This window comes from Amblyomma maculatum, chromosome 11 (assembly GCF_055883805.1).
Source record: "Amblyomma maculatum isolate TAMU_Amacu chromosome 11, ASM5588380v1, whole genome shotgun sequence".
NCBI classification, from domain to species: Eukaryota; Metazoa; Arthropoda; class Arachnida; order Ixodida; family Ixodidae; genus Amblyomma; species Amblyomma maculatum.
Genome location: NC_139354.1, coordinates 115,960,121 through 115,987,550, shown reverse-complemented (window position 1 = coordinate 115,987,550; position 27,430 = coordinate 115,960,121). Strand labels below are relative to the sequence as shown.

At 45.7% G+C, this 27,430-nt stretch overlaps 1 protein-coding gene across 4 annotated transcripts in view; it reads right to left on the bottom strand.

Annotated features, from left to right (window-relative positions):
- LOC146174789 (putative methyltransferase-like protein 15 homolog) overlaps positions 1-27,430 on the bottom strand; it is a 148,974-nt gene that overhangs the window by 112,805 nt on the left and 8,739 nt on the right. For all 4 annotated transcript variants that reach the window (XR_014701965.1, XM_084583955.1, XM_084583956.1 and 1 more), the window contains exons 4-5: positions 23,039-23,233; positions 8,010-8,112 (exon numbers count right to left, since the gene is read on the bottom strand). Coding sequence is in view for 3 of the 4 variants with exons in the window: in XM_084583955.1 (XP_084440081.1) it covers positions 8,010-8,112; positions 23,039-23,233 (298 nt within the window). In the remaining variant the exon portion in view is untranslated. The remainder of the gene's footprint in view (positions 1-8,009; positions 8,113-23,038; positions 23,234-27,430) is intronic.

Sequence of the window (27,430 nt, the reverse complement as noted above, 5' to 3'; positions counted from 1 at the left end):
TGCTTGCTGCTGTGTACAGCAGCTGCACAAACATGCATTGTTTTTCACTTATGCATGGCATTTAGAATATGAAAACATTAAGCTATTTTAAAACTAAAAGCATATTTAGAAAGAGGAGATCAATCTCTATAAGTGGTGCAATTTTCATTCACCTAGCATCAATATTAAGAAAAAAATGTTTTCGAGTAGCATCTCCCCTTAAGAGTTAACTATTCAGAACTTGGGATACTGTGCTAATGAACATGGACAACAGACGAGAAGGGAGACGGCATGCACGCAAACCCGCAACTGCAAATTTGTTCAAATGAAAGATGACACATATACAGTGAAATCTCGTTACTATGAACACCACATTAACAAATTTTTCAAATTAGCAAATTTTTTAAGAATCCCCAGATGATTTGCTATGTTTTCAATGTAAAACTATTTCAAAATTACGAATTTCAAAATAGGGTATATTTCAAAATAACGAACATATTTTACTTCTATAATTTTAGAACATCAGTATTACGAATTCGGCTAAAATTAACAGTGCTGCAGCTTGCAACTCTCGCGTGAAACAGAAACCGCCGTTTCTGTGTGTATGATCCATGGGCTATAGCTATCATCATCAGCACATCTAGTACCAGCTCCTAGCACCACTACGGTGCTATGGTTTATTACGCAGCAGCCAGCAGGCCTAGCCACCTGCTTTTTTCTTCCTGGGTTGTGTATCGTACGAAAGTCGTTCTTTCATGCATTCGTGCGTGCGGGACGCAGAGGTGGGCAACCTCATGAGGTTTCGACCTCATGAGGTCGACCTCAACCTCAAAATGACCTCAACCTCACGGAGTGAGGTGAAGTTGAGGTGAGGTCGGCGATAGCTCAAAATATTTTGAGTGAGGTCACGAAATTGGACCTCAACCTCACGCGTGAGTTTGAGGTTGAGTGAGGTCGTAATTGTGTGAGGTCGAAATTGTGAGGTCCAGGCTTTTTGCTGTTGCCGCGGCTTACTTCGAAGAGCGCCCCTTTTGACGCGGAGTTCGAGCGTACTGCCGCGGTGTGCCCGTCGACTCTTGGTGTTCGGTTACCCCCCGTTTGGGCGACCGGATGCCGTAGCCCCTGCCCAGGCTTCCCTCTTGTCTTCTCAGAAGATTTTTTTTTTTTACGACACGAACTCCTCGTCCCCCCGCCCGCCACCCCCGTTTTCTCTGACTTGTTTGTGCCGATGCTTGCCGCCGGTTCAAACACACAGGAACGCGCAAAGCACATAACTCACTCTGACCCGCGATGCTTTTGTCGGATGCCGCAAACAAACAAGCAAACTAAAAAGCGAAGCAAATTGTCTTTTGCGCAGACGGCGCAAAGCAGAACTGTTTGTCGTGTGCATGCCCGTTCCCAGGCGCTGACGTCACGGCTGCTGCCCTACTTTCGATGAAAGATCCCGCTGTACATTACACGGAACCTTAACAGAAAATGGTGCAGCAAAATTGCATGGGATGAAGGTGCTAGCGTTTCTTACATAACCAATATAACGGTAAAACATGCAAGAGGATGAGACGGACGGCGCAGCTTATAAGACGCAACTGGTATACAGGAAAGAAGCCTGCGCATGTTAACCATTTGCCTATGTAGAAGAGACAAAAAAAATTATACGGGGCTTGTATGCAGAAAGGCCAAATGAAAAAAAAAATCTTTTTCCTCCGCTAAGGCCCTTTGTTTCTCTCTCAAATTCTCGTGAAACCAAGCAATGCAGGAGGAAGGATGATGGTAAGACATTCTTAACTCCATAATATCAGGTCTATCTTGAAATCTCTTTATAGGCGCAGGAAAAGAAAAGAGAAAAGCGTTCTCCTACATGTTTTTATAAGTTAGTATTGGGATGTTTTCTGACTCAACATTTTGGTGTCTAGACAGACGAATTAGTGTGGCAAACTGAGCGTGTCTCTTTTGTGCTGCCGTCTGCTCGAGACGGACAAATCAATCGGATGAAAATTTGTGTGGTCAGATATCTGAGTAATGTATTCAGACATTCGTTTTTGTTTTAAAAATTTACTGAAATATATGGGAATGAAATTAATTACATGCTAGCACTGAGGAATGCAGTACTAAGTCGATGTCTCAAGCCTTCTATACCCTCTGGGAAGCGCAGTTCTCGTCTTTTTTTAGTGTGCGAAATCTCGTATTACTTTCGTCAACATGGTATTTCTTTATATATATTTTCATGTATGACATTTACGTTCGTGTACTGCCGAACAGAGAACAGGCTTCTTCCCTCACATTAGGCTCTTTCTTTGGCATCTTTCCCGAGGACCATGCACAACCCTCCTTTCCACTTACCGGAGCGGTCATTTAGTTTCTCTTTTTATTATTTTTTATTTTTTTGCAAGTATTGCAAAGCGCGATGTAGTCTCTGAAAACGAAGCTGACACATTCGCTGCGGCCTTTGGTGTGTAATGGTGACAGTTCGGCATTCACTGCATGAGCAAAACCTAGAGCCTAGAGACGGACGGCGAAGGGAGGAACGCGTGCACAGCAGGGAGCGCGGTCCCTCCAGGCTGCTTGATCGCCTCCTTTCTGTTGTTCTCGTCTTCATTTTACGTTTATGTGCTGTAACTACACGACACTAACGGGGAAACGGTTTCTCTGGATGCACGTGTAGTGCATGCGACGAAGCAGCTTCGAAGACACCACCGTGTAATCTATTAGTTCAGTCTTTAAAGGAAAACAAGTGAATAACACAAAGAAGCTCGTCTCAGACTTGTCGGGCAAATGGTATCCAGTATTCTGTTCGGATGTACAAGTATTTGTATCGTTTTGTTTTGGGGGGGGGGGGGGGGGGGGGGAGTTTGACATTTTGGTCCGGCGAAATTTGCCTGGCGAGCAGATGTTCGCGACAGCAAAATGGTTCACGTTTAACCCTCTTTCCTAGCAGTTCCGAACCCAGTAATTTTTTAATGTAAGCTTGGTGTTCGAAGAAGCAATTTTGCCAATTCTTGCAATACGCCACGGGATCACAGAATTATAGACAAACACCTAGGGGTGACCGGTTGGGACCTCGCAACATCCACAGCGTTCCTCTTTGAAAGTTTCTGAAGGTACATTTGTTTACTCGGCGTTGGCCGAGTTTTGTGATTATTTGGTGTGTTGCTGTCTTTCCTCTTTTGTTTGTTTTGTTGGAGATTCAGTCATCACGACAGGTCGTTTCATGAGTAGCTGTTATGGAAAGTTCGTGCCCCGTTAATATGGACGACCCGAATTATGAACAGTTTTTCTGGGGACGAAATTTTTTCAATGTATTTATGCCTCGTTAATGTAAAAACTCGCTGTTTGAACAATGGACAGGGGAAGAATGAATACAGCCCACTTGGGCCCATGTATTTTTGTCTCGTTAATATGGACAGTGCTTGAAAAAAAAAAGCGGAGTAGTCTGAACGCAAGTTAAAGAAGGGCGCACAGGCCGGGAACCTATGCGACAGCCGATACGGCCGGGTGCCTGAACGAGTCCTGTGGAGTTGGAGAGAACCAAAGCGGGCGTGTCGTCGTTTTAGGAAGGGGAGGGACGCAAGAGCGAAAAGGAACGTACACAGAAAACCGAAGGTCAGCTAAGTAAGAGAGACCCTGAATGGAGGGAACCGGGAGATTTCTGGGTGCAGCGGCAGCGCCGCAACGAGAGGCCGCAGTCGGGAAAACAGCAACATGTGGTCGCAATAAATTCTGCTGAAAGTGAACAGAGAGACCGGTAAAACGTAAGAAAGAAATAATGGGAAGAAAGACAAGCACCAAAAAGTGGGGGTGGGAACTGAAGTTTTTCTTTCCCAAAACACAAAGTGTGTTCCATGAAGCCGTTAACGCTTTTCGGACAGAGTTAAGACACACTCACGAAGTAGAGCGACAAAAGAAAGGCGGCGAGCACGCAACCAGGACCGGGCGTCCCGTCCTGGACGCCCTTCCTTCTCATGCTCCTGGTTTTCATCACTGTTGTGGTGCCGAACTGCCACATTTCGCGCCCCGGGCGGTCTGCATGTCGGTTTCGCCTTGAGTCAACGCTGCGGCCTTGACAAGGTCTGAGCTCTTCGTAGTCGGCTAGCCGTCGTTCTAAACTGTAATTCAGCTTGCAGTGTTTGTTTCATAGGAACACATACAAACGGCGCAGGAAAGGGCTGTTCGATAGCCCTCAGCAGCCTGCCAACTTGACGCCCTCGCTTCCTCACATAAACAGTACAAGACAGAAAAAAGAGAATCAGAAGAACGGAAAGGCGGGGAGGTTAACTAGGCAAAAAGAGTGCAAAGAATCAGGAGCCTGTAACCCTCAACTTTAGTCTGACTTTTGGCATGGCGGGAGTTAAACGCAAAAAAAAAAAAAAACGGAACTGAACGTAGACGCGAAGCGGGACATCTGTGAATACAAGCGGCAAAAGCCATCTCAGTTAATCCAAGCCGTGAGGAACTAGACCCAAGTTCAACTAGGCCTCAGCCTCGCCAGGTCGACGGTAGCATCGATACTACAGAACTCTGATAAATGGCTCAACGTCGGTATCGCTCATCACAGCGTAAGCCACAGTCCGACAGCGCCCAGCACAGTTCGAAGAAATGGAGTCAGCCTGGTTAATGTGGTTCGGAAATGTGTGCGCGAATGGTGCTGTCGTGAGCGACGAAATGCTTCAACAGAAGGCTCGCTGCCTCGGTAACATTATGGGTGCGCACCCTTCCTTCTCCTCCGTCTTGATAGGTTTTATCTGTGATGACTTAAGGAATTTTTGTTCAGTAAAACAGGGATGTTTACTGAGAAAAATTATTCTACGCTATGTATCGGCATTACTGACTTCAGCTACTCATGAGGATAGCTGATAAGATTTAAGAACAGACATGACATTTTGGGTCGACGGATTCATGGAGAAGGGGGTAACATCGACAGCTCGGCTGTTTTTAATTAGAAATTTAATTTAAAAGTCTCTCAATAATTATAAGATTTTTCTCAAAAACATACTTTTCATTTTTATCATGACTCGTTATTATGGATGACTCGCGTTATGGACAGTTTTGGTCGAAAGCCAAAGTGTCCATACTAACGAGGCACGACTGTATTCTTATTTTTTCCCCAATTTGATGTGTACGGTCGCAAGACAATGTACAGTGTATTAAAAAAAATGCTTGGCAATCATCAATTTGTTTTTTTGCGAATTAATAAAAAGAGCATATTGTCATTGTTGCCATCGTCGCTAGGGTCAACAGCATTTTCTTAAGAACTGGCTTGTTTTATTTCTAATATGAATTTTATTCATGTTGGTCGGATGGGATAAACTCTTTGTATTGCATTATGGACCTATGCGTAGTAATGTGGTACCCATGTAGGCCTTAGAATAAAACGGACCAAAAAATGGTAGGCGAAGAGGGGAGAGGATTGCTACTTTAGTGCAGGATATTGGACATGGAGTCCCCGGAGTTTTTTTTTTATCCGGGATAATAATTGTTGCATAAAATTAAGAGTAAAATACAGTCTTCATACGACAAAATTCTGGCTTGCCTATATATGCTAGGATTACCGAGAAATGTGTATTTGCGTTAAGTTACGGTTTAAGTTGATGATTTTTTTTTTTTGAGGTCGAGCGCCCGACCTCAACCTCACATTTTGAGTTTGAGGTGAGGTTGAGTGAGGTCGCCAATGGTCACCTGAAAATTGAGGTGAGGTCGCCTGGGGGACCTCAACCTCAATTTATGAGGTTGAGGTTGAGTGAGGTCGCCAAATATCTTTTGAGTTTGAGGTGAGGTCGAAGTTTTTGAGGTCAAATGCCCACCTCTGGCGGGACGAGTATTTTTTTTATTTGCCGCAATTATCTTATTGCGAAGTTTGTGCGAGAGCGATGATATTAGCCAGCTAAGTGCCCAGAAGATATGAACGCAGCCGCTTTCACTGCAAAAAATCGACACAGGGAAAAAGCGCTTTGGCCTCTACAGACAAGAAGCATTGCCCCATCGACCGCCGAAATCATTTTGAAAGACCGAGACAAGATTTCCAAACTTCAGAAAGCATTGAAGATGAGGTCATATCGAACTCCTATGTTTGTTTTTTTGCACATGGACAACGTCCGTATTTTAATCGCTCAGTGCAATCACGCATGCAACGAGGTGTTCCGCAAAGTAGAAGGTGTATGTGCTGTAGTGGTGTACAGTAAAAGCTCGTTAATTCAAACTTCACAGGACCGGGAAAAAAAGTTTGAATTATCCGATGTTCGAATTAACGAATGGCCTCGAAAAAACTGACAAGAACCATTTGTATTACAGTAAATGTACCGTGTTTGCGTAACAAACTCGCTCGCATAATGAACCCACCTAGCCCTGATTTGTGCCAAGGAATCTGAAAAAAATATATATATAAAGGCGTCAGTCGTTAGCCCGTCCTTCTGTCCACAACACATTTCTTGGCAGTGGGCCAAGATACTGCGCATGTTTATCTTTTGACTTTAGCTCCAGCAGGGTGGGGGTAAGCGAACTTGGTAAAGTGCCAGTGCTTGTCGGGTTGTGCAAGCCTCCTTTTCAGTACGTTCGCTTTATCATGCTATGAGCGACTGGGGCCGGCGCGTCTACTACCACTCCAATATTCGGAATGTGCGATCATCATCATCGCAGCAAGCGGCTTGTGAAGCGAATGGTGCTAAAAGCGGTGTCATGATCACGGCTGACTCGCGTGCTTCCGTTGACAACTGATGGTTAGAAGCATGAATGGCTATTGCAAAAAAAAAAAAAAAAAAGAAGTTTAACCCGTAGTGCCCATCCGAAATCATAGCCTTTCATGGGCGTTGGCTGGGACCGCGCCGACAGTACTTATCCCTATTTCCAAACTAACAGGGTTGGAATTAACGAGTATTTAGTTCCGAGCTACGTTGCGCAGAAGAAAGAGCAGGCAGCCGTGGCCGCCGTCCCCTCCCTCCAACGCCGCCGGCCGCCGCGCCGGTCATGACGCCATTTAAGTTTTACCCACTTTTCCATGGTTTTACCTGGTTCCATCTTCTGTCCCCGTTTTGGACGTGCGCAGTCTTTAACTATGCCTTCCGATCGCGGAGGTGTTTCTTTACTTTTTTTTTTGGCCGCGTAGTTTGGCCAAGCTGCGGCGGTGCGTAGTTCGAATTATCCGTAGTGGAACTGACTCGCGTTCGAATTAACAGGCTTTTTTATGCACAGATCTCTATGGAGTTTAGCCGGACCAACTAGTATAGTTCGAATTATCCGAAAATTCAAATTAGCGAGGTTCGAATTAACGAGCTTTCACTGTAATGTAATATATGGTTGTGCTTGCTGCACACGGCAGAAGAAAATAACTGATTTCTTCAAATAAATCAGCTTTGGAGTTAAACATTTTCATTTGAGATTTTGCTTGTCACACACGTGCCCACTGCCAAGGTACGTCATTTGCATACCTAGGTTTGACCACTGGCTTATAATCGCAGATTTTTCATTACGATACTTCAAAATAGCGAATAATTTTTTGCGCTCTCACGGGATTCGTTATATTGGGATTTGACTGTACTATGAAAAAAAAACAGAAATCACGCCTTGGGGCCATCTATGATCATAGTAATTACTGCCATCAAAGCCCTGCATTCAGGTATCGTGCCGTATCGCACCACACCAACGAATCACTGACATTTGTCACAGAATACTCGTCACAGAGTTAATATGTCTTAACTTTATCACAACCAAAGCTGGCCAGAATAGTAGCGTGTGTAAGCATGTCACTCGGCCTTATTGTGAGAATAAAATTTTTCGTGCCTTCAACAAAATATGAGAAGCAAAACCCCATGCAGGACCATTTATTCTAGCCATCAGCCAATGACACATAAAAATATCAAGCATATTCAAGAGTTTGTCTACTACCCATTACCAGATCTAGAACTGCCCTATAATTTATTATACAATTTTTTCAGCACTTAGCAATGCAATTTATTTACTTTTCAAGAGCAACTAACTTTGTCTTTGGGGAAACAGCCATAACGAGGGACAGAAAAAAGCCACAGCAGCAGCAGCCCTACCTTTTTGGCCCGCTTCTCTTCTCCGTAGACCTTGAGGACACGCGCCAATGAGTCAAAGTCTAGAGAGTTGACCACGTCAGCTGCAGTCGGCTCATCAGGGAACCTGCACATGTAATCAAGTGCAGTTGTGTGCCCAATGCATTTCTCCAATTGATCCCCCATCACCACCTCTTTATGCTTGCGTCCATCTGGGATCAGTTCCACAACACTAAGAGGCCATCAGTTATGCTGCCTTTGTATTAAATGCCTAACTGATCGTCTTCCTGATTGTCATCAGCAGAAGTTCCTTTCCTGACCCATTCCTTGCTCTCTCAAAGTTGTCCTCACTCTATCATACAGTAGAATCTCGGTGATACGAACTCGGCTGATACGAAATTCGGTGTGATACGAATTCATAAAATTCCCCGACCGAATTGCATTGCGTTCAGTGGGCAAAAAATCGGATGTTCCGAACACATTTTCTTTTCGCTATGGGTGATACGAACTTCGGTATCACGACTGGTCGAGGCCCACGCACACACTCACAGCGAGAAAAGCATGCGCAGCGGCGCAGCACTGCACGGATCACGCACACGTGCGCGAAAGAAAAAAAAAATACAGCGGGAAAAAACCGGCGGCGATATCTTGCCCCTCCCCCCCCCCCGCTCTCTCTCTTTCTCTCCCCTCCCCCCGCATTTTGTTTTATTTATCTCGTTGTTGCTTTCTGCTATTGGTGTTGTGCGCACGGCCTTGCGGCCCTCTCCACATTTCTCCGCCACCCCGCAGGCCACGCTCTTCCGCTTTCCGGAGTCTCCGCTGCAGCGGCACCACGTTGCTTCGATTTCTTGTTTGTTGAGGCTGACAGCGCGTTGATATTGCGTCGTTTTGTGATCATCTCGGCAACGCGAAAAGATACATCATACTGCAATGTCACGGAAGAGAAAGGTGCTGAGCTTTAAAGACAAGTTGGAAATTTTAAATAAGGTGGGCAAAGAGCCCAAGAAAAGGCGCTAGGCCTGCCGCTGTCAATGTTCGTTGGTCAGCGCGATCAAATTATGCAGAATGTGCAGCACTTCGCGATGAATTCTAAAGAAGCCAAAACTGCCCACCATGTGAAGTTGGAAGAGGTTCTTCTAACGTGGTTCAGAGAGGTCACGGCGGCTGGCGTCAACATCGACGGAAAAGTGCTTCGTGAGAAGGCAGCGGACATTGCACTCACACTTGGAATTGATGACTTTCAGGCCTCCGGTGGATGGATTCACCGGTTCAAGGTGCGTCATAATCTTTCATACAAGACCGTTTGTGACGAAGGAAAAAAGGTCGACGCCTCCGCCGTGGAAGGCTGGATGACAACCACACTGCCGTCTTACATAGCGGGATATGAGGCACGTGATGTTTTTAATGTAGATGAAGCAGGGCTGTTTTACAATCTCCAGCTCGAAAAAAGTTTGTGCTTTAAAGGCGATGCCTGCCGGGGCGGACAAAAGAGCAAACAGCGCATTACAGTTTTGTTTTGTTTCAACGCCGACGGATCGGAAAAGATGCCACTGACAGTCATTGGCAAATATCAAAAGCCCCGATGCTTTAAGGCAGAAGGTCGATTGCCCTGCGTCTACAAGGCGAACAAAAAGGCATGGACGACGTCTTCTTTGTTTATGGAATTCGTCACGTACCTCGACCGCAAGATGTCTTGCCACAACAGAAAAATAGTTTTGCTGCTGGACCAGTGCACCGCCCATCGAAAACAAATGACACTACAGAGTGTTAAGGTGGTGTTCCTGCCCCCGAACACAACAGGTCATTTGCAACCACCGGATGCTGGGATTATAAGGAATGTTAAGCACCATTTTAAAGCTTTGTTGGTGCGCCGCCTCCTCTCGAAGATTGAAAGGAAGGACGCGAATCTCCAGATCACTCTTCTGGACGCTGTGCATTTTCTTGCAATTGCCTGGGATCGCGTCGTTCCTACGACCATCGCCAATTGTTTCGCGAAGTGTGGGGTTTTCAAATCCGCTGTGGCTACTGCCTCGCAAGTGCCAGACCCAATTCCCATCGATGTCTGGAATCAACTTGACGTCGACTGTTGCGTCGACGATTTCGTCACCGCGGACGACGACCTCGCCACCTGTGGTCTCCGCACGGTTGAAGATATTGCGGAGGAAGCGTCATCACAGCCTGGCATTCCGTGCAGTGACGAAGATGACGACGACCAAAGCGTTGATGACCCACCGCCAACGGCAGCAGAAACGATGCATGCCATCGATGTTCTGCGGCGCGTCGTGACCTCCGAGTCTGTGCGGGAGAAGACAGCGGCCCAATTTTTCAGTTTTCAAAACTCTCTGTTATCAGATCTCGCGGGAAAAAAGGTGCAGAAGGATATACGCAATTTCTTTCAACGAAAATAAATATTTCGTACCTGTTGGAAGGGTTGAAAACGGAATTTGCTCGTTTTTTGGTGATACGAAATTTCGGGTGATACGAAAATTTTCGTCTCCCTTTGAATTTCGTATCACCGAGATTCTACTGTAATCCTTTTCATAAGTGGCTGAGTTGTTCTCAAACAAATTTATCACTGATAACATTCCCATTAGGCCAGCTGATAAGATTAGAAAGTTTGCGGTGGTCAAGTGGATGCAGCTGTCACAGGCAGGTTTACTTGAAGGGATATGAGGGGCGTCCATATACAGTAAAAGCTCGTCAATTCGAAATTCATGAGACTGGGAAAAACGTTCAAATTATCCAATGTTCTAATTATCGAACGGCCTTGAAAAAACCAACAAGAACCATTTGCATTAGAGTAAATTTACCGTATTTACTCGCATAACGAACCCACTCACATAATGAACCCACCCACCTCCGATTTTTGCCCAAGATTTTGAAAACAAAAATTAAAGCCGGAGGTGGCGGTCGTTAGCACGTCCCTCCATTTCGCATCGTCACAGTCTATAACGCAACTTGGCAATGTGCCAGCGCAGCAATAACATCACAATGTATTTACCTTTTGACGTTAGCTCTAGCAAGGGGGAGAAGCGAACTTGGCCAGGTGGCAGCACTTGTCCAGTTGTGCAAGCCTCATTTTCAGTTCACTTTAGCGATTGGGGTGGGCGCCGTCTACTCATGCCACTCACCTATTGGAACGCGCAATAGCAAACGCCTTTTGAAGCGAACAATGCTAAAAGCTGGCATCATGACCACGGCTGACAGCCAGCCGATAGGTGGAAGGATGGACTACTCTTGCAAAAAAAAAATTTTTCCCGAGTAACCCATAGCAGTGGGGTGACACTTCCATAGAAGCAATGGGGTGGAAAAATTGCTGGCGACACTAGCGGCTCCTGTTTTTTTGGTGGAAAACACTCGGATCGCTAAATTGCATCCATACCTACCCGAGAGTAGAACAAGGTATATAATGCATTAAATTGCTATCATCATCAGCCTGACTATACCCACTGCAGGGCAAAGGCCTCTCTCCCATATTTCTCTAATTAATCCGGTTCTGTGCTACGTAGCTGCATCCACTTGACCCCTGCAAACTTCTTAACCTCATCCGTCCACCTAACTTTCTGCCGCCCCCTACTACACTTTCCTTCCCTTGGAATCCAGTTTGTTACCCTAAGCGACCATCGGTTATCCTCTCTTCGCACTATGTGTCCCGCCCATGCCCATTTCTTCTTCTTGATTTCCACTAGAATGTCAGTAACTTGAGTTATTTCTCTGACCCAATCTGCACGCTTTGTATCTCTTAATGTTACCCCTACCATTTTTCATTCCATAGCCCTCTGAGTTGTCCTCAACTTAAGTAGAACCCTCTTGGTTAGCCTCCATGTTTCAGCCCCATAGGTGAGTACAGGTAAGATGCAACTGTTGTATGCTTTCCTCTTGAGCGATACCGGTAAGCTGCTGGTCATAATCTGCGAGTGCTTACCAAATGCGCTCCATCGCAATCTTATTCTTCTTGTTATTTCCTTTCCATGGTCCAGATCTGCGGTTACTACCTGTCCTAAGTAGACATATTCGCCTACTACTTCCAGTGCTTCGCTACCTAACGTAAACTGCTGTTCCTTCCCGAGGCTGTTGAACATTACCTTAGTCTTCTGCATATTAATTTTCAAGCCTACCTTTCTACTTTTCCTGTCTAGGTCATCAATCATTACTTGCAGTTCATCCCCCGAGTTACTTAGCAAGGCAATGTCATCAGCAAATCGCAGATTACTGAGGTATTCCCCATCTACCCTTTTATCTAACTGCTCCCATTCCAAGTCTCTGAATACTTCCTCTAAACAAGCTGTGAATAATACTGGGGAGATTGTGTCTCCTTGCCTAACACCTTTCTTTATGGGAATTTTGTTACTTTCTTTATGCAGAACTATGGTTGCAGTGCAGCCACTATATATATATCTTCCAGCACTTTCACGTACGGCTCGTCTACCCCCTGGTTTCGCAATGCCTGCATCACCGCCGAGGTTTCAACTTACTCAAATGCTTTTTCGTAATCAATGAATGCTATGTATAAGGGCTGGTTATATTCCGAGCATTTTTCTATCACCTGGTTGATGGTATGGAAATGATCGATAGTAGAGTACTGTTTCCAAAAACCTGCTTGATCCTTTGCTTGACTGCAGTCTAAGGTTGTCCTGATTCTATTAGCGATTACCTTGTAAATACCTTATAAGTAACAGACAGTAAGCTGATTGGTCTGTCATTTTTAAGGTCCTTAGCGTCCCCTTTCTTATGAATGAGGATAATGTTTGCATTCTTCCATTGTTCCGGTACCGTCGATGACACCAGGCACTGCATATACAGGGTGGCCAGTTTTTCTAGCCCTATATCCCCCCCGTCCTTCAACAAATCTATAGCTATCTGATCCTCTCCAGCTGCTTTCCCCCTTTTCATAGTTTCTAATGCTTTCTTGACCTCGTCCTTCGTCACTGGTGGAATGTCTGACTTTTCTTCTCTACCACCAATCTCAATACGGTCCTGACTACCTTGGCTACTGTAGACATCTGTATAGAACTCCTCGGCTACTTTGACTATCTTGTTCATATTCGTGACTATGTTGCCCGCCTTGTCCCCTAGTGCATACATCTGGTTTTTGCCTATGCCAAATTTCTTCTTTACCGCTTTAAGGCTTCCCACATTCTTTACAGCATGCTCAATTTTCTCTATGTTATACTTCCTTATAGACCGTTTACAGCGAGTAGTTCCACTCTTCCCTAACAGGTGGCACCACTAGGACGGCCGTCATTGCTGGCCTTCGGAACGCATCGGCGCGCAGTGCTAACTGCTGCTGTGTATCTTGTGTAAGAATACCAGCTGACTTCTAAACAGCGCTGCTTTGATGCAGGTGTCATCTGTATTGTCAAAGTATTCTGCGAGGAAGTAGAGCTAATAAACCTGCTGTTTATTGGCGAAAGAACAGAAGACGCTTTCTATACATAAGGTGCACATCATGGCCTAGGCAACCGTTTTTCTGGGAGATGTATCACGAGTTCATGTTCCTTTCTGGGACAAGAAAGCGCCTGTGAATTGCAGAGAATGGCTACACCTCACGCCCCAGCTCGTTTTAGCACCGGCAGTAGCCATGGGAATGCGAGAACGACCCTGACGTTATCTCAGGAATTGGATATTGAGTCCTTGCACTGCTGCCGAGTTTTTTTCGCAGGGCGTTAAGAGGTACCTTGACGTTGCTATTAATGTCTATGCAGTTATACGAATTGATTGCGCAGAGAAGGAAAGTTAGTGTGGGCATGTAAGTGAATCTGTTTACTTTAATTAGGTACTATTCCCTAGGATATGCGGGATCGAATCTCGGCCTCGGCGGCTGCTTTTCGCTGGAGCCAAACACCCAGGCGCCCATGTTTTGTGCGATATCAGTGCACATTAAAGAGCCCCAAGGGGATGGGAATTTCTGCAGTCCTCCACTCATAGCCTGAATCGCTTTGGGACGCAACACCGCACAAACAAAACCAAACTTTAATTAGACAAGTACTGCTGAAATACTTGTAATAACTGCTGCTTTTATGAAACTAATGCACGGGCCAATGATGAAATTTACCATGATAAGATTTTTTTATATCCCCGCTTGCTTGGGCTGCGTACTGTGCGTTCTGAATTCCGGTGCAGTTTGCAGTCACCTTCGCCCGAGCGCAGGTGAATGCCGCTGAGCGCCTGACGCGGCCTTCAAGCAGCGTAATAGTCTTTTGAAGCCAGGACGTTTACAGGAGGTAAAATTATATCTTATCAATTGTCGGGGATTACACGCGCGTCCATATTGAGCAGTAAGAATTGTGCACAATGTTAAATGAACATTCATAATGCGTCTCAGACAGCATAGTCTGAGCATGCGTTCACCCTTTGCGCAAGAAAATTTAAAAAAAAAATAAGTTTGAGAGAATAATCAGTTTGTAATCTATTCAGTTTTACAGAAAGTCACGTTTTCCACAAAGAGCACTAGAGAGGGAATTGATAAAAAAAAAGCAAAACAAAAAACCGAGTCGACGGCTGATGGGTTTGTCGAAACGTTCTAGCCAATGCAGACATTTAGAAGGATGCAATAAATGAACTACGTGGTTAAATTAAACATTTTTTAGCACCTACACATACTATAGGCATTCACATGAAGTTTATTGCCTGTCTACAAGCTCGTTGTCCCCAGCGAAAGCTGGTACGCCGCACCGTGCAGCCGAATGCCAGCGTGCTGGAAGCCGTCAAACCAGAAGGCCAGAAGGCCGGCGATGACGGAAGGGTCACATGATCAAATATGGCAGCGCCCATGCGCTCGCGCTGTAAAGGGTCTATATCGGCCACCTTGCATTTATTGATTAGCTTTGATATCTCGGCCAATTCTATCTGGTCTGTTCGATTGGAAGCTTTCATAGATTGGCATTTCTTAATCAAATCTTTCGTCTCCTTAGACAGCTTACCGGTATGCTCTCTAACTATCCTACCACCTATTTCTGCAGCACACTCAGTAATAATATCTCTGAAATTATTGTTCATTGCTTCTAGGGTAATGTCGCCATCCTCGGTTAGAGCTGAATATCTATTCTGTAGCGAGATCCTGAACTCTTCTGCCCTCTCCCTCACCGCAAATTCGTTGATAGGTTTCTTTCTTACTAATCTGTTGCGTTCCTTCTTCAGATTTAGGCTAATTCGAGACCTCACCATCCTGTGGTCACTGCATCACACTTTCCCGATTACCTCTACATCTTGCATAATGGCGGGGGTGCTATATTTTGCTATTATTAGCACTGAAAAAATTATTAGCAATGTGTACGACCAGTAAAATCCTCAGATTTTACCCGCAATTGGAACGCATTGATGTTAGCTTCGAAATTTCGCAAGCCCCTCTTGCTGCAACAAGTCAATCGAATCTGTTATGGCGGACGTGTTGGGAGCGCCTACCACAGTTGTACCGCTGCTGCTCATTTTCTGATACGTTTTGTCGTGTGCTGCTCTCACCCAGCGCTTCCGCATATTTTGTTGAGCATTTACATCGCGTGTGTATTGTTTCTTCTCGTTTAACACCTCCGGCGCTTTAGTAAAAATGTAGCAGAATGTGCCTTGACGCGCGCCACACTGCGAAAGCGGTCGCGCGCTAGCCAGGCAGCAACACAAAATACTCGACATGAAGTGCAAAATTTATTCAAATAAAACATCAGTTTCGACATCGCACGCACAAAAACGACGCATTTGGGCATGAGTATCACGACGGCAGTAGCTAAACTTATGTGCATGCACAAGAGGCCTGCCCTGACGAAACTGCAGCCCGACTGCATATACACTGTAGCCGTGTTAACAAATTCAGTAAAGAACCATACAAAAAAACTCACCTAACGACAGCACAATAAAATATTCCTGAATGTCCCGTCGTAGCGGCTTCAAGTAGCAAATGTCGCCAGCCTAAGATAGCTAACAGTGTCGCTATCGGTTGTAACGGTATCGCTTTAGATGACGTGCGAAAAATACCTCTGGTAAGCAGGAACTGTAGAACTCGCACAATCCTTAGTAGCCGGTGCTGTCACAAGGCTTCTTTGCACAATATCCCATCGAGATGCTTCTTTTCACTTCTCACTTTCAAAACACTTCCTAATGGTACGTGGTACTTGCAGTGGCCTTCCGCGCCTGCCGCTGCACCAGCTGCACTCTCAGCTGATTCAAATGGAGGGGTGTTTGTCATGTGGGCAGATAATTTTTACGCAACAAAACACTTTCAACTGGGTGCGGCTCATTTCGAAATTAACCTGCGAACAAAAATGTATTGTACCCCACGCTTCGGTAAGTGTGGAAATTACAGTAAAAGCTCGTTAATTCGAACTTCACGGGACCGGGAAAAAAGTTCTAATTATACGATGTTCGAATTATCGAATGGCCTCGAAAAAACTGACCAGAACCATTTGTATTACGGTAAATGTACCATATATGTAGTCGCGTAACGAACTCGCTGGCATAATGAACCCACTCAGCCCGGATTTGTGCGAACGAATCTGAAAAAAAAAAAAAAATAAATAAAGGCGTCAGTCAGCGCGTCCTTCCGTTTGGCGCGTCACTGTCCACAACACATTTCTTGGCAGTGCGCCAAGATAACGGTGTGTTTATCTTTTGACTTTAGCTCCCACAGGGGGAAGGGAAGCAAACTTGGCAAAGTGCCAGCGCTTGTCTGGCTGTGCAAGCCTCCTTTTCAGTAGGTTCGCTTTATCATGCTATGAGCCACTGGGGCAGGTGCCGTTACTGCCAGTCTACTGCCATTCCAATCATCCAAAGAACGGCGCTAAAAGCCGGCTGACGCTGGTGGGTGGAAAGATGGATGGCTATCGCAAAAAAAAAAAAAGTTTAACCCATAGTGCCCGTCCGAGATCATAGCTTTTTATGGGCGTTGGCTGGGACCGCGCCGACAGTACTTATCCCTATTTCCAAATTAACAGGGCTGGAATTAACGAGTATTTAGTTGCGAGCTACGGAGGTTGCGCAGAAGAAGGAGCAGGCAGCCGCCGCCGCGTGGCCATGCACTGAACTTGCCGCGGCCGCCGTCCCCTTCCTCCAACGCCGCCGGCCGCTGCGCCGGTCATGGCGCCATTTAAGTTTTACCCACTCTTCCATGGTTTTACCTGGTTCCATCTTTTGTCCCCGTTTTGGACGTATGCAGCCTCTAATTATGCCTTCCGATCACGGAGGTGTTTCTTTACTTCTTTTTTTTTTTTGCCGCGTGATGTGCGCCAAGCAGCCCAGACGCGGCGCCGCGTAGTTCGAATTATCCGTAGCGGAACAGACTCACATTCGAATCAACGGGCTTTTTTATACAAAGATCTCTATGGAGCTTGGCCGGACCAAGTAGTGTAGTTCGAATTATCCGAAAATCATGCTGATAGAACTTATCCATATATCAGAATGTAAGGGCTGGTTGTGTGGAAGAGAGAGCAGGCAACCACGGCTGCCAACCCCTACCCTCCGGAGCCATTTAAGGCTTTACCCACTCTTCCATAGTTTTAGCTGGTTTCATTTTCTGTCCCCGTTTTGGACATGCGCAGCCTCTTACTATGCTGCTCTCTCGCTGGTCTTTTTTTTTTGGGGGGGGGGGGCCCACGTGTTCAGTGCCAAGCCAACCGGACACGGCAGAGCGTAGTTCTAATTATCCATAGCGGAAATGAGTCACGTTTGAATTAACGGGCTTTTCTGTACACAGACTTCTATGGAGCTTGGGCGGACAGAGTAGTGTAGTTCGAATTATCCGAAAATTTAAATTATCAAGGTTCGAATTAACCAGCTTTCACTGTAGTTTGTATTACCAGTACCATACATTTATAAGTCATCAAACGACAGTCATCCAAATGAACTTATGTTTTTTACCTTTAGCAGCATACAAAAACTATGTTCTATATATAATAAGTACAGTCGACGACAAATTTTTCGGACATGCTTGATTATTCGTACTTTTTCCCGGCCCCAAAACATAGCTTATAAAGTCAATGTATTATGCTGCTCAAAATTTCAGACATTCTAAGGAGGGCTATTTAATTTTTCGGACGTTCCAAGCGTCAGCCGGGCCAACTGCCACACATTTTAAGCGGTGTCGCCGCCATCTTGTTTGTTTACTTTTTCCTTCGATAGCCTCAAAACCAGCGCCGGCCTTGCGTGCCGCTCCTGAGCTAAACTGACGCTAGATCGAGGCTATGTTATTTACCTCACAGCTTCCGTTTCCAGAACGTCGCTGCCATCACTGCTTGCCGGAGCACTTTTTTTTTTTTTCTTTTGGCGTGAGCGCTTCGACTGCCTGCCTGTTCCTCTGTGTGTTTGCCATGCGTTTCACGTGCGTTGCCGAGCGTAGCGAGTAGGCTTAGCCGTGGTCATGCTACTACGTTCTGTCGCTACTGTGGCTCGCATTTAATTGAATCGGCTTCAGTTCTTCAAGAAGCTGTTTCCGGATTTTATAAGGAATTTATTTTTTTTGCGTGCAACGCAGCAGCGAGAAGGCACTCAACGGAGTTGGTGTTGTGATCCGATCCAGTGGTTGGTGGTTGTGGTGTGCCTAGACAGTGGGAAAACCTACTCTGTCGATTTGCTTGGAGCACTTAGTACGCTCGCAATGCGTGGAAGTCTGTGGCACCCACAATGCTGCGCAACTGCTTCCGCCACGCGGGATTTGTGCTGAATGATGAGTCGGCTGCCTTGGATGAGGAGAGCGTCGTCGAGCAGCTGTCAGTCAGGCAGTGAGCAGCTCATTCACGACCTTCGCACTGCTGGTGTCGAAATTCCATCGGCCGTCTCATTTTCAGAGTTTGCGGACGTGGACCCCGAGTTGGAACTATGCGCTGGGCTCAAAGATGCAGAAATTATTCGCCAAGTGCTTGCGGAGTCTGAGAGCGACGACGACGATGACTCATCTGCAGCAGCGCAGCCGACGCAAGCTGAGTTGATGCAAGCGAAATTCAGGTGCACCTGTTACCACGGAAGCGGAGCGTGGTGCAGAAAAGCATTCATGAATTTTTCCGGCCTCAAAGTGAATAATAGGCAATAAATCGAGTTTTTTGGCGCACACTTGTTTTTCGAACTGCCCGATTTTTCGGACATTTTCGTGGTCTGTCGAGAGTTCGAAAAATCGGTTGTCGACTGTACCACACAACACAACTTGGGCATCAAACAAAAAAATGGCAGTAGCCATCAGCAAAACAAAATCACTCTAAGTGATCCGCTTTCTGTATTTGGAGGGTTGCCATTCAAAGAAGACTTGTGCCAATGTAGTGGCAGTGAACAGCAATAATGCCCCACCTTATGAGGATGTAGTCAAATGGTGCAGGTGATTTTACCTAGCTCAAACTAGTCTGGACGCCCAAGAACAAAGTGGCAGACCATTCGCATGGTAATGAGCCACAAATAGCTGCCAGGGTGGAGGCTGCTGTAGTGTTTGCTGGCTGGCAAATAACTGTCAAATAAATAGTGAGACAAAGCGACATGAGTGCAGACTCAGTGTACACTGTTCTTCGCAATAATTTGCGTACGAAGAAGGTTGCCGCTGCTTCCAAAAGGCTTCCGTCTGCTTCGTCACAATGCAGTGGCTCACTTAGCATAGGTGACAAAGACGCATGCTGCGGACTTTTTAGGATCTGAAATATTACCCTACCCTCCATATTCACCAAACTAGCACCCAGCCAGCTCTTCCCTCCCAGAAAGAATATACTGAGCAGGAAACATTTCCCGAAATGGCAAGAAAGTGACTGCTCAAGTGGGGCTCTTCCCGAGCTTTCAAAATGACGAGGTATCCAATGATGGTCTACTGCCATCGCTGTATATCTCTGGTCTATGGAGGAAAATATGTTGACAAAGGTAAAAAAATCCCACTCAAGTCTCATTTCCTTACCCGTGTTCCTTCATGGCAATAAACACAAACTTCATGAATGCCCCTCGTATGCGAAAGACCCTGCGGGGGTGTAGTCAGGTCGATAATGGTGGGCTTCCCAATTTCCATCCCAGAGGTGGCAAGATGCAAGATTTGTGAACACTTTCCTCGCACAGCATGCACACTTATTCAGTGTCAGCACGGTACAACACTAGGGACAAGCACAGCTTAAACCTCTCCTCTTAGTCACCAGCTTGTCATGCTGCGTTCAATACATTACGTCGCCTACTGGTCTCTCCCCCTATATTCCGCCATTTTGACACTGCCTGCTTTAAACAGCCACCAGCTAAGGACACCCACTACAGTGCAGTACACTTATAACGATACCAGATATAGCGATCAAATTTTTGAGATTTATCATCTTTCCCATTGCCCTATGTAAAAATAAACCAGATATAACGCTCAATTATCGGCGGTACATAGGATACAACGATAGCTTTATCGCCGCTTTGTAAGTGTTTACCTAAAAAAGTTTGTTGAATATTCAGTAAAAGATAAAATATAAGTAGGGGTTGGAGTCTTCGGTTTTTATTTTCTGATAATTCGGCTGACTTTTTTCCGTGCTTATTTGCAAACACAACTTCCGTTTTTTTCCGGTTATTATTATTTTCTGCTTAATAAATAGTTTTTTTTTTCGGTGAGATAAAGGCATCCGTGTACAGTTAAAAGTGACGCAGTGTACATTTTGGCTTTTTTTTTCTTTCATTGTTTTATGCTCTTTTATTTATTTTACTGTTTCTCTTATATACAGCTAAGAACCTGGAAGATAATGTTATTGCCATGACAAAAATTAGCATTAAGACAAAACGCATATGTAAAAGCTAAATTCACACGTTTGACAAAAGAGCAACTGAAATATTATTTATTAGAATAAAATTTTTGCACAAACCAAATTACTTAAAAAACAAACACGCTTCTCTCGGCTTGTGTCTAAGAAGTGACACGTGGCAAGAAACTGGCGGGCTTTGGTCTTCACTATTTCCTGGAAGCACTCGCGCTGCAAGTGCTCTGGTCTGTTCTTCGCCCCTCGAAGTGCCTGCCTCGCCACAGGCACCCCTTCTCAAACGCTTGTCATGTTTATGAGGGTCGGGAAGCATGGCTGCCATTCTTTCCTTATTTGTGAAACCATGAACAATGCCTCAAAACCCTCAACCGCTGTACCTAAACCAATGATCCCACTGTCTCACATCATACCACTGGATTGAATACTGCTGTAATTTTCTCCAGTTATCGAGAGTTTGCAGTGCGCATGACCTTTTTCGATTTAAACCGAACTTTTTAAAATGCTTTTGGCGTACCTTTATCGCTGTTTTTCCGTTTAAACCGAAAAGTCCAAACCCTAAATATAAGAAGACAATGACGCGAAAATGCGGTTGAAATGGAAGGAAATGAGCACTATCATCATCGCAATTGCAGCCGCGCAAAGGGTACTGCTGCAGCCGTATCGTCATCGCCATCGCCGATTCTGCGTCCGTGGAAGATGGCGGCGACCAAACGATAGCTTTATCGCCGCCTTGTAGGTGTTTACCACGAAACTTTTATTGAATATTCAATAAAAGCTAGAATATAGGAAGACAATGACGTGAAAACTCAACATATAGGCCGAAAACGCAAGGAAATGAGCACTATCATCATCACAATCGCAGCCGCACAAAGAGTGCTGCTGTGGCCGTATCGTCATTGCCATCGCCGATTCTGCGTGCGTGGAAGATGGCAGCGACCACATTGACGGACGGCGTGATAGCTCACGAGATGAAATGGCTAATTCATCAAGATTTCTGGCACGGTTTCAAGGTTGGAAGCCTCGTGAAAAAATACAGACATTTGCACTCTACAATTTTAATGATCATCAAGGCTGGGGATGTCCTTCAGTTCAGTCGCTAATCGGCTTCGTGCACGCAAAAGAGGACTCCCGCCAGCGCATATGCTACTGGAAGCGGTGCTCACAGCGATTGTCAAGCTTCAGCTGCTGCTCAAGTGAACGCGAATTTCCAACTTCTTCAAGTATGCTTAAATTATTTTATGGCTATTGATGTATACTGTAATAAAGTGTTAATGATCTTTATGACGGTTAGCGTTGTTCAACCCGATTTACACATCATAAGTAGGCAAGCCTACATGCATGGAAAAATATGTGGGCGTGCTTTTTTTTCTTTTCAATTTTCTTTTTGCCGGCCCAGATATAACGATAATTGGTTATAATAATCAGATTTTCAGGTTTTCTCAATATTGTTATAAGTGGACTGCACTTACCACTGATACAGGCGACCACAAGGCAGCACAACTACAGCTAGGCAGCCCGTACAAAACGAGAGAAAATTTGTTCCTTTCTTTTTTCTATTGCAAAATAGCTGTGAGCACATAGTGTACAACTATTACTACTACTGCTACTTGTAACTTCACATAGAACCTTGATAGTCGACGACCGATTTTTCGGACTCTCAACGAACCGCGAAAATGTCCGAAAAAAGCAAATGTGCACCAAAAAAGTTAAGTTTGACTTTGAGGCCGGAAGAAGCCATAAATGCTTTACTGCACCACGCTCCGCTTCCATGCTAACAGGCCCGCCTGAAGTTCGGCGAGTCGTAAAGAGCTTTTAGAAGTTAGCTCTAATTATTTAGCACTACTTGGGTACTAAGTGAAGTTAATTAGTTAGCATTAATTTGGAGCGCAGGAAACTTGAAAGCCACCACGAGGCTCCCAATCAAAAGCAAGCCACGTCTCGACCGCGCCACTGGCGAAGGTGCCAAAAAAAAAGCGCAAGAATTCACAAACAAAACAAGACCAAGATGGCAGCGCTCAGTTCAGCGCAAGAAGAATGGCGCGCACACTAAGTCTGGGAATTTTCGCCACTTGCTCGCTGCTCCGCGGCTACCGCCGCACGTAATATAAATTTCCAGTATTTCTACGAGCTGGGCATTGATAATTACGGAAAGGGTAGTTTATAAGACAAACTACCGGAACACATAATCTTCCAAAAATCGACTGTTTCATGATTTTTTGGTTTTCAAAGGTTGCGTCCCCGTTAATCACAATTCAGCACTCACAAACAGTAAGCAATCACTTGCAATCATTCGCAATGCCAAGCAAAGGCCCCACGTTAGTCACCAAACTGTCTCGTAATTTTTTGCACTCTTCTAGTGCATGTGTGGTCTCTGACCTGTGGGCGTCCATGCGCATGTCCAAGGGCCCTGGGCGGGCCAGTCCAAACCCCCGATGGGGGTCGTCCATCTGCATGGAGGAGCAGCCGCAGTCCAGCAGGGCGCCATCCAGGGAGCCCGGCGTCAGGCCCTGCTGCTCCAGCAGAGGCTCCAGCTCACTGAACCGGCCCAGCAAGGGCACCAGCCGACCCGGCCTACGAAAACCATGACATTACCACACTGCTGGCAACAAGCAGGTGGCGCTCAGTATTTTTAATGACACAGCATTAGAAGAATTTCCATCCGTAATACAATCTATTTAATGACTGAAGGGAGCTGACGCTACCAGACCGGATGATCCTCACTGAAAGTGACATCAACCGTGCCCTGACCATAAGTGACAACTATACATTTCAATGTACTAACATAATTGTCGTCACCTCAAGGCGCCTTCAGAGAAACATTCAACCATTCAACTCCATGCATACACGCGGCCCTCGAGAGAAATTCCCGTCTAATCAGTAATAACCGAGTGCAAAGGTCGGCAACAAGGCATCACAATATTGCGAGTTCCAGAATAAAGTCAGTAAGAGAGAACAAATAGTGTTGAGGAATGAATGGATACACAGTGGACACCCAATAAATAAAACTCGGTTAAACGAAAATTTCGGATAAACGCAATTAAATAGCGTTATTTGGTTGTATTCCTATGCCCACACAGTAAAATTCTTCAGTTAATTGAAACACCGCTTATTTGTTACCCTCAGTTAAACAGCACAAAAGTTGAAAATTCAGAATCCGGCCGAGCGAATACGTTCTCGCACATGGCAACGGTAATCTCACAACCATGAAAAAATGCTTCACAGCCAGAACTGCAGCCGGGGCAAGCCAATCCAGTAGTCATCGTTGTTGCCATGGAGGAAGAAAATAACTAGAAGGGAGCGCCGCAGCGGAGAAATGAAGCCTAGTCATAAAAATTTTAATGGAAAGCATCATGAGAAATTAGCCGTCACGTGATACGTCAAGCGGTAGCCGGTAGCTGGTTTCAGTTGCAGTTTCGCACGCTTCGCCCTGAAGGAATGCCTTCGCTACGTGACGCCTACGCTAGAAGCCTGAGGCGCGCGCTGCGAGCTGGCGATAGATGGGACTTTGGACCTTTAGACCGGCCAATCCCGTAGGGGCTGCCGCCGCCACACAGTGCACCCGTGTATTTCGCTTGTATGGCTCAGTCCCCTCAGCTGCGCTATATGAAATGCTTGCGGGGCTCAGCGTACAAAGACGAAGCACGAGAACAAGAAGGACGAGAGGCAAAGCGCTTCGGCCTGTCATCCTTTGTGTTCTTGTGCTCCATCTTTGTGCTCTCAGTCTCTCAAGCATGAAATCAAACCAAATAGCCCAACAACAAGTACTGCCATATGAAATGCTACGTGCCGGGATGCTAGAACTACACGGATATACCTCTCAGGGCTGTCGCTCCAACGGTGAGTAACCTGTTATGCGCACTTCTCGAGAAACAAAACGATTGTGAGGGCATGTGCCTGTATTGTTCGACAAGAAAATCGTTTGTTTCATTCAGGAAATGCAGACCTCAAATACACCTTATTATGCTGAATCCAGTTCCCCAGGCATGCAACGTTATGTCGAATTCATAATCTCCCTAATGAAACCGAAGATGAAAAGGCCACCTGCGGTTCTCATCAGTGTGCGTATAAACACAGAGCACAACTATGTCGGCTAAATTCCCAAGAATCATCGTGCGCAAGAGAGAGAAGGGAGCAGCGTCAGAGGAGGTTGGCTTGCGGAGGCTGCGCGAACTCCCTCCTAGTTTTTTTTCTTCCTCCATGGTTGTTGCCATCGTTACAGTACCGTGATGCCGCGTCGTCGTGTCATCCCCGTGTCGTCCCATTGCTGCTCTGCGTTAGGCCTAGGCGAGGTCGGTGTTTCGTCGTGATGGAGAGCGTTCAGAAACGACCACACAAAGTGCTCTCGCTTGAGAAGAAATTATCAGTTCTTCAGAAGCTTGAGCGAAGTGGCCTGTCGAAGACAGAAGTTGCGAAGAAGTTCGACATCCCGAAGTCAACGCTGTCGTGGATATTGAAGAACAAGGCCGCTATGGACCTGTGAAGACTGGGACTTTTGCTTCAAGCCGAATGCAGATGAGGACAACAGCACTTGAGGAATTAGAAAAGGTTCTCTTTTTATGGTTTAAGCGTGCACGGAGCGCTAATTTTCCGATAAGCGGCCCCATTTTGGAGCAAAAGGCGTGGGACGCGATAGTCCTGCAACTAGGAGCTGACAACTTCAGCGCCAGCGGTGGGTGGCCCAGCCGTTTTAAAAAGCGCCATGGCCTAGTCTTTAATTAAGACAATCTCCAGTGAAAGTGCTTCCGTGGACAGAGACTTGTGCGCCGACTGGCAGCAGGGGCCACTGCAGGATATCTTAAGCAGTGAGACGTGTTCAACATTGATGAGATGGGTTTTTTCTATAAATCACTTCCATCGAAGACACTGGCCTACAAAGACGAAGCCTGCACTGGTGGGAAGCGCAGTAAGGAGCGCATTACAGTGCTCGTGGGCGCGAACATGGCAGGGGACGAAAAACTGAAACTGCTGGTAGTCGGGAAGGCAAAGCACCCACGTTGCTTCAAAGGAACTGGAAGTCTTCCTGTGACATACACTGCTAATGGTAAAGCGTGGATGACGACGGCAGTTTTTGAGAACTGGCTGCGGGAGGAAGACGCAAGGTTTACTAAGCAGGGCAGGAAAGTTGTTTTCATTGTCGATAATTGCCCTGCCCATGGCCAAGTGGAACGATTGAAGTCCACCAGCCTCGAATTTCTGCCTGCCAATGCAACTGCAGTGGTACACCTATGGATCAGGGGGTGATCCAGAACATCTAAGTGCATTACTGCCGCCAGCTGCTCCACAGCATGCTGCTTTGTGCCAACAGTGGCAAGGACTACAGCCTTGACTTGCTGTCGGCAATACACATTTTGGTCCATGCCTGGGAACATGTGCAGGCGACAACAGTGCAGAGGTGCTTCCACCATGCAGGCTTCAAAGCTCATGAAGAGGCTAGTGCTACCGATGCAGAAGCTGTAGAAGCCGACACTATATTCAGGCCAGTGGTGCCCTCTGCTCCTTTCTCACGACAGGGCTATGAGGCTGTGAATGCCCATGTGCACACCTGTCGTGAGGAAAGCCTTGAAGAAATGATTGCCGAGGTGCAAGCCGACGACCAGTCCTCCTCCACCAGTAACGAGTGTGAGGACCCTGTGCTAAGTGCAGTGCCAGACAATGCAGCCAAAAATGCGGTTGCACTTTTGCAACACTACTTTGAACATGAGGGGTGCGTTGAATTTCTTCTAAACTTGTCAAGTATGCACAGTTCCTTTGTTAAAAAGCAATTGAAGAATGTTAAGCAAACCAAGATTGATTCATTTTTTTCGTTGCACCCACAACAGTAAGGCTTGGAACAATTAGAATAAAGTTTTGCATCACGAAATATGTGTACTTTTTAAATAAAACTTCTGATAAAGGAAACACTTTTTGAATCCCCTTCTAGTTCCGTTTAAGAGGAGTCTATGTATATACCAGCCAAGTCACATCACAAAGTAATAAAAATGATCAAGTTCCTGCAGGACTTCATTTGTGCAAGAAATCTTTCACTTGGCTATGTGCAACAATTGCATGTCCTGCGGAGAGATGTCAACAAGACTACCGTGAAGCAGTCGAAGCGGGGGAGATTATTGTGGGTTTTTGCCTGCAAGCTACTTCCCCCTCAATAAAATTTCACGTTTGCCATGTTTTCTTTGTTGTTCCAGCTTAGCCCGGTTATAACAATGATATTTTCATGGCCCTTCAATATTGTTATAAATGGGTTTAACTGTACCTTCCTGTACTTCGTGTTTTTGTTGTTATACAAAGTTAAGTTTCATCTTACTCCTCCAAATTTGACACCCTTCGGCTCTCTGTGTGTGAACTATACGTCACCCACCAAATAGACAAGCACCTTAGGAAGGTGCAGAAGAGAAGAAAACACAACGAGCCTGATTTTACTAGGGCTATTGCAACCGAGTGCATTGGAAGTCATGTTGCGATGCAATTCGACCAAGTTTTGAATCCTAGATTTCTAGGCTGCTATCAGCCGATTTTCCTTTATCACGTTTATCTGCGGATGCCGAAATGACGCTGCGGAAAATTAGCCACATCAATTCCACAAACAGGGCAAAAATTATAGAATAAAAAAAGGGGAATCAACAAAAGGCTACAGGCCATACAATACAATCGAACCTCGATGTAACGAAGTCCTACTTGCAGCCGAAAATTATGTTATATATCACAAATTTTGTTACGTCGAGGTTGCTATGTTTTAGCTGCCCAAATGAAGTAACAGGTTCGTGGAACACTGCT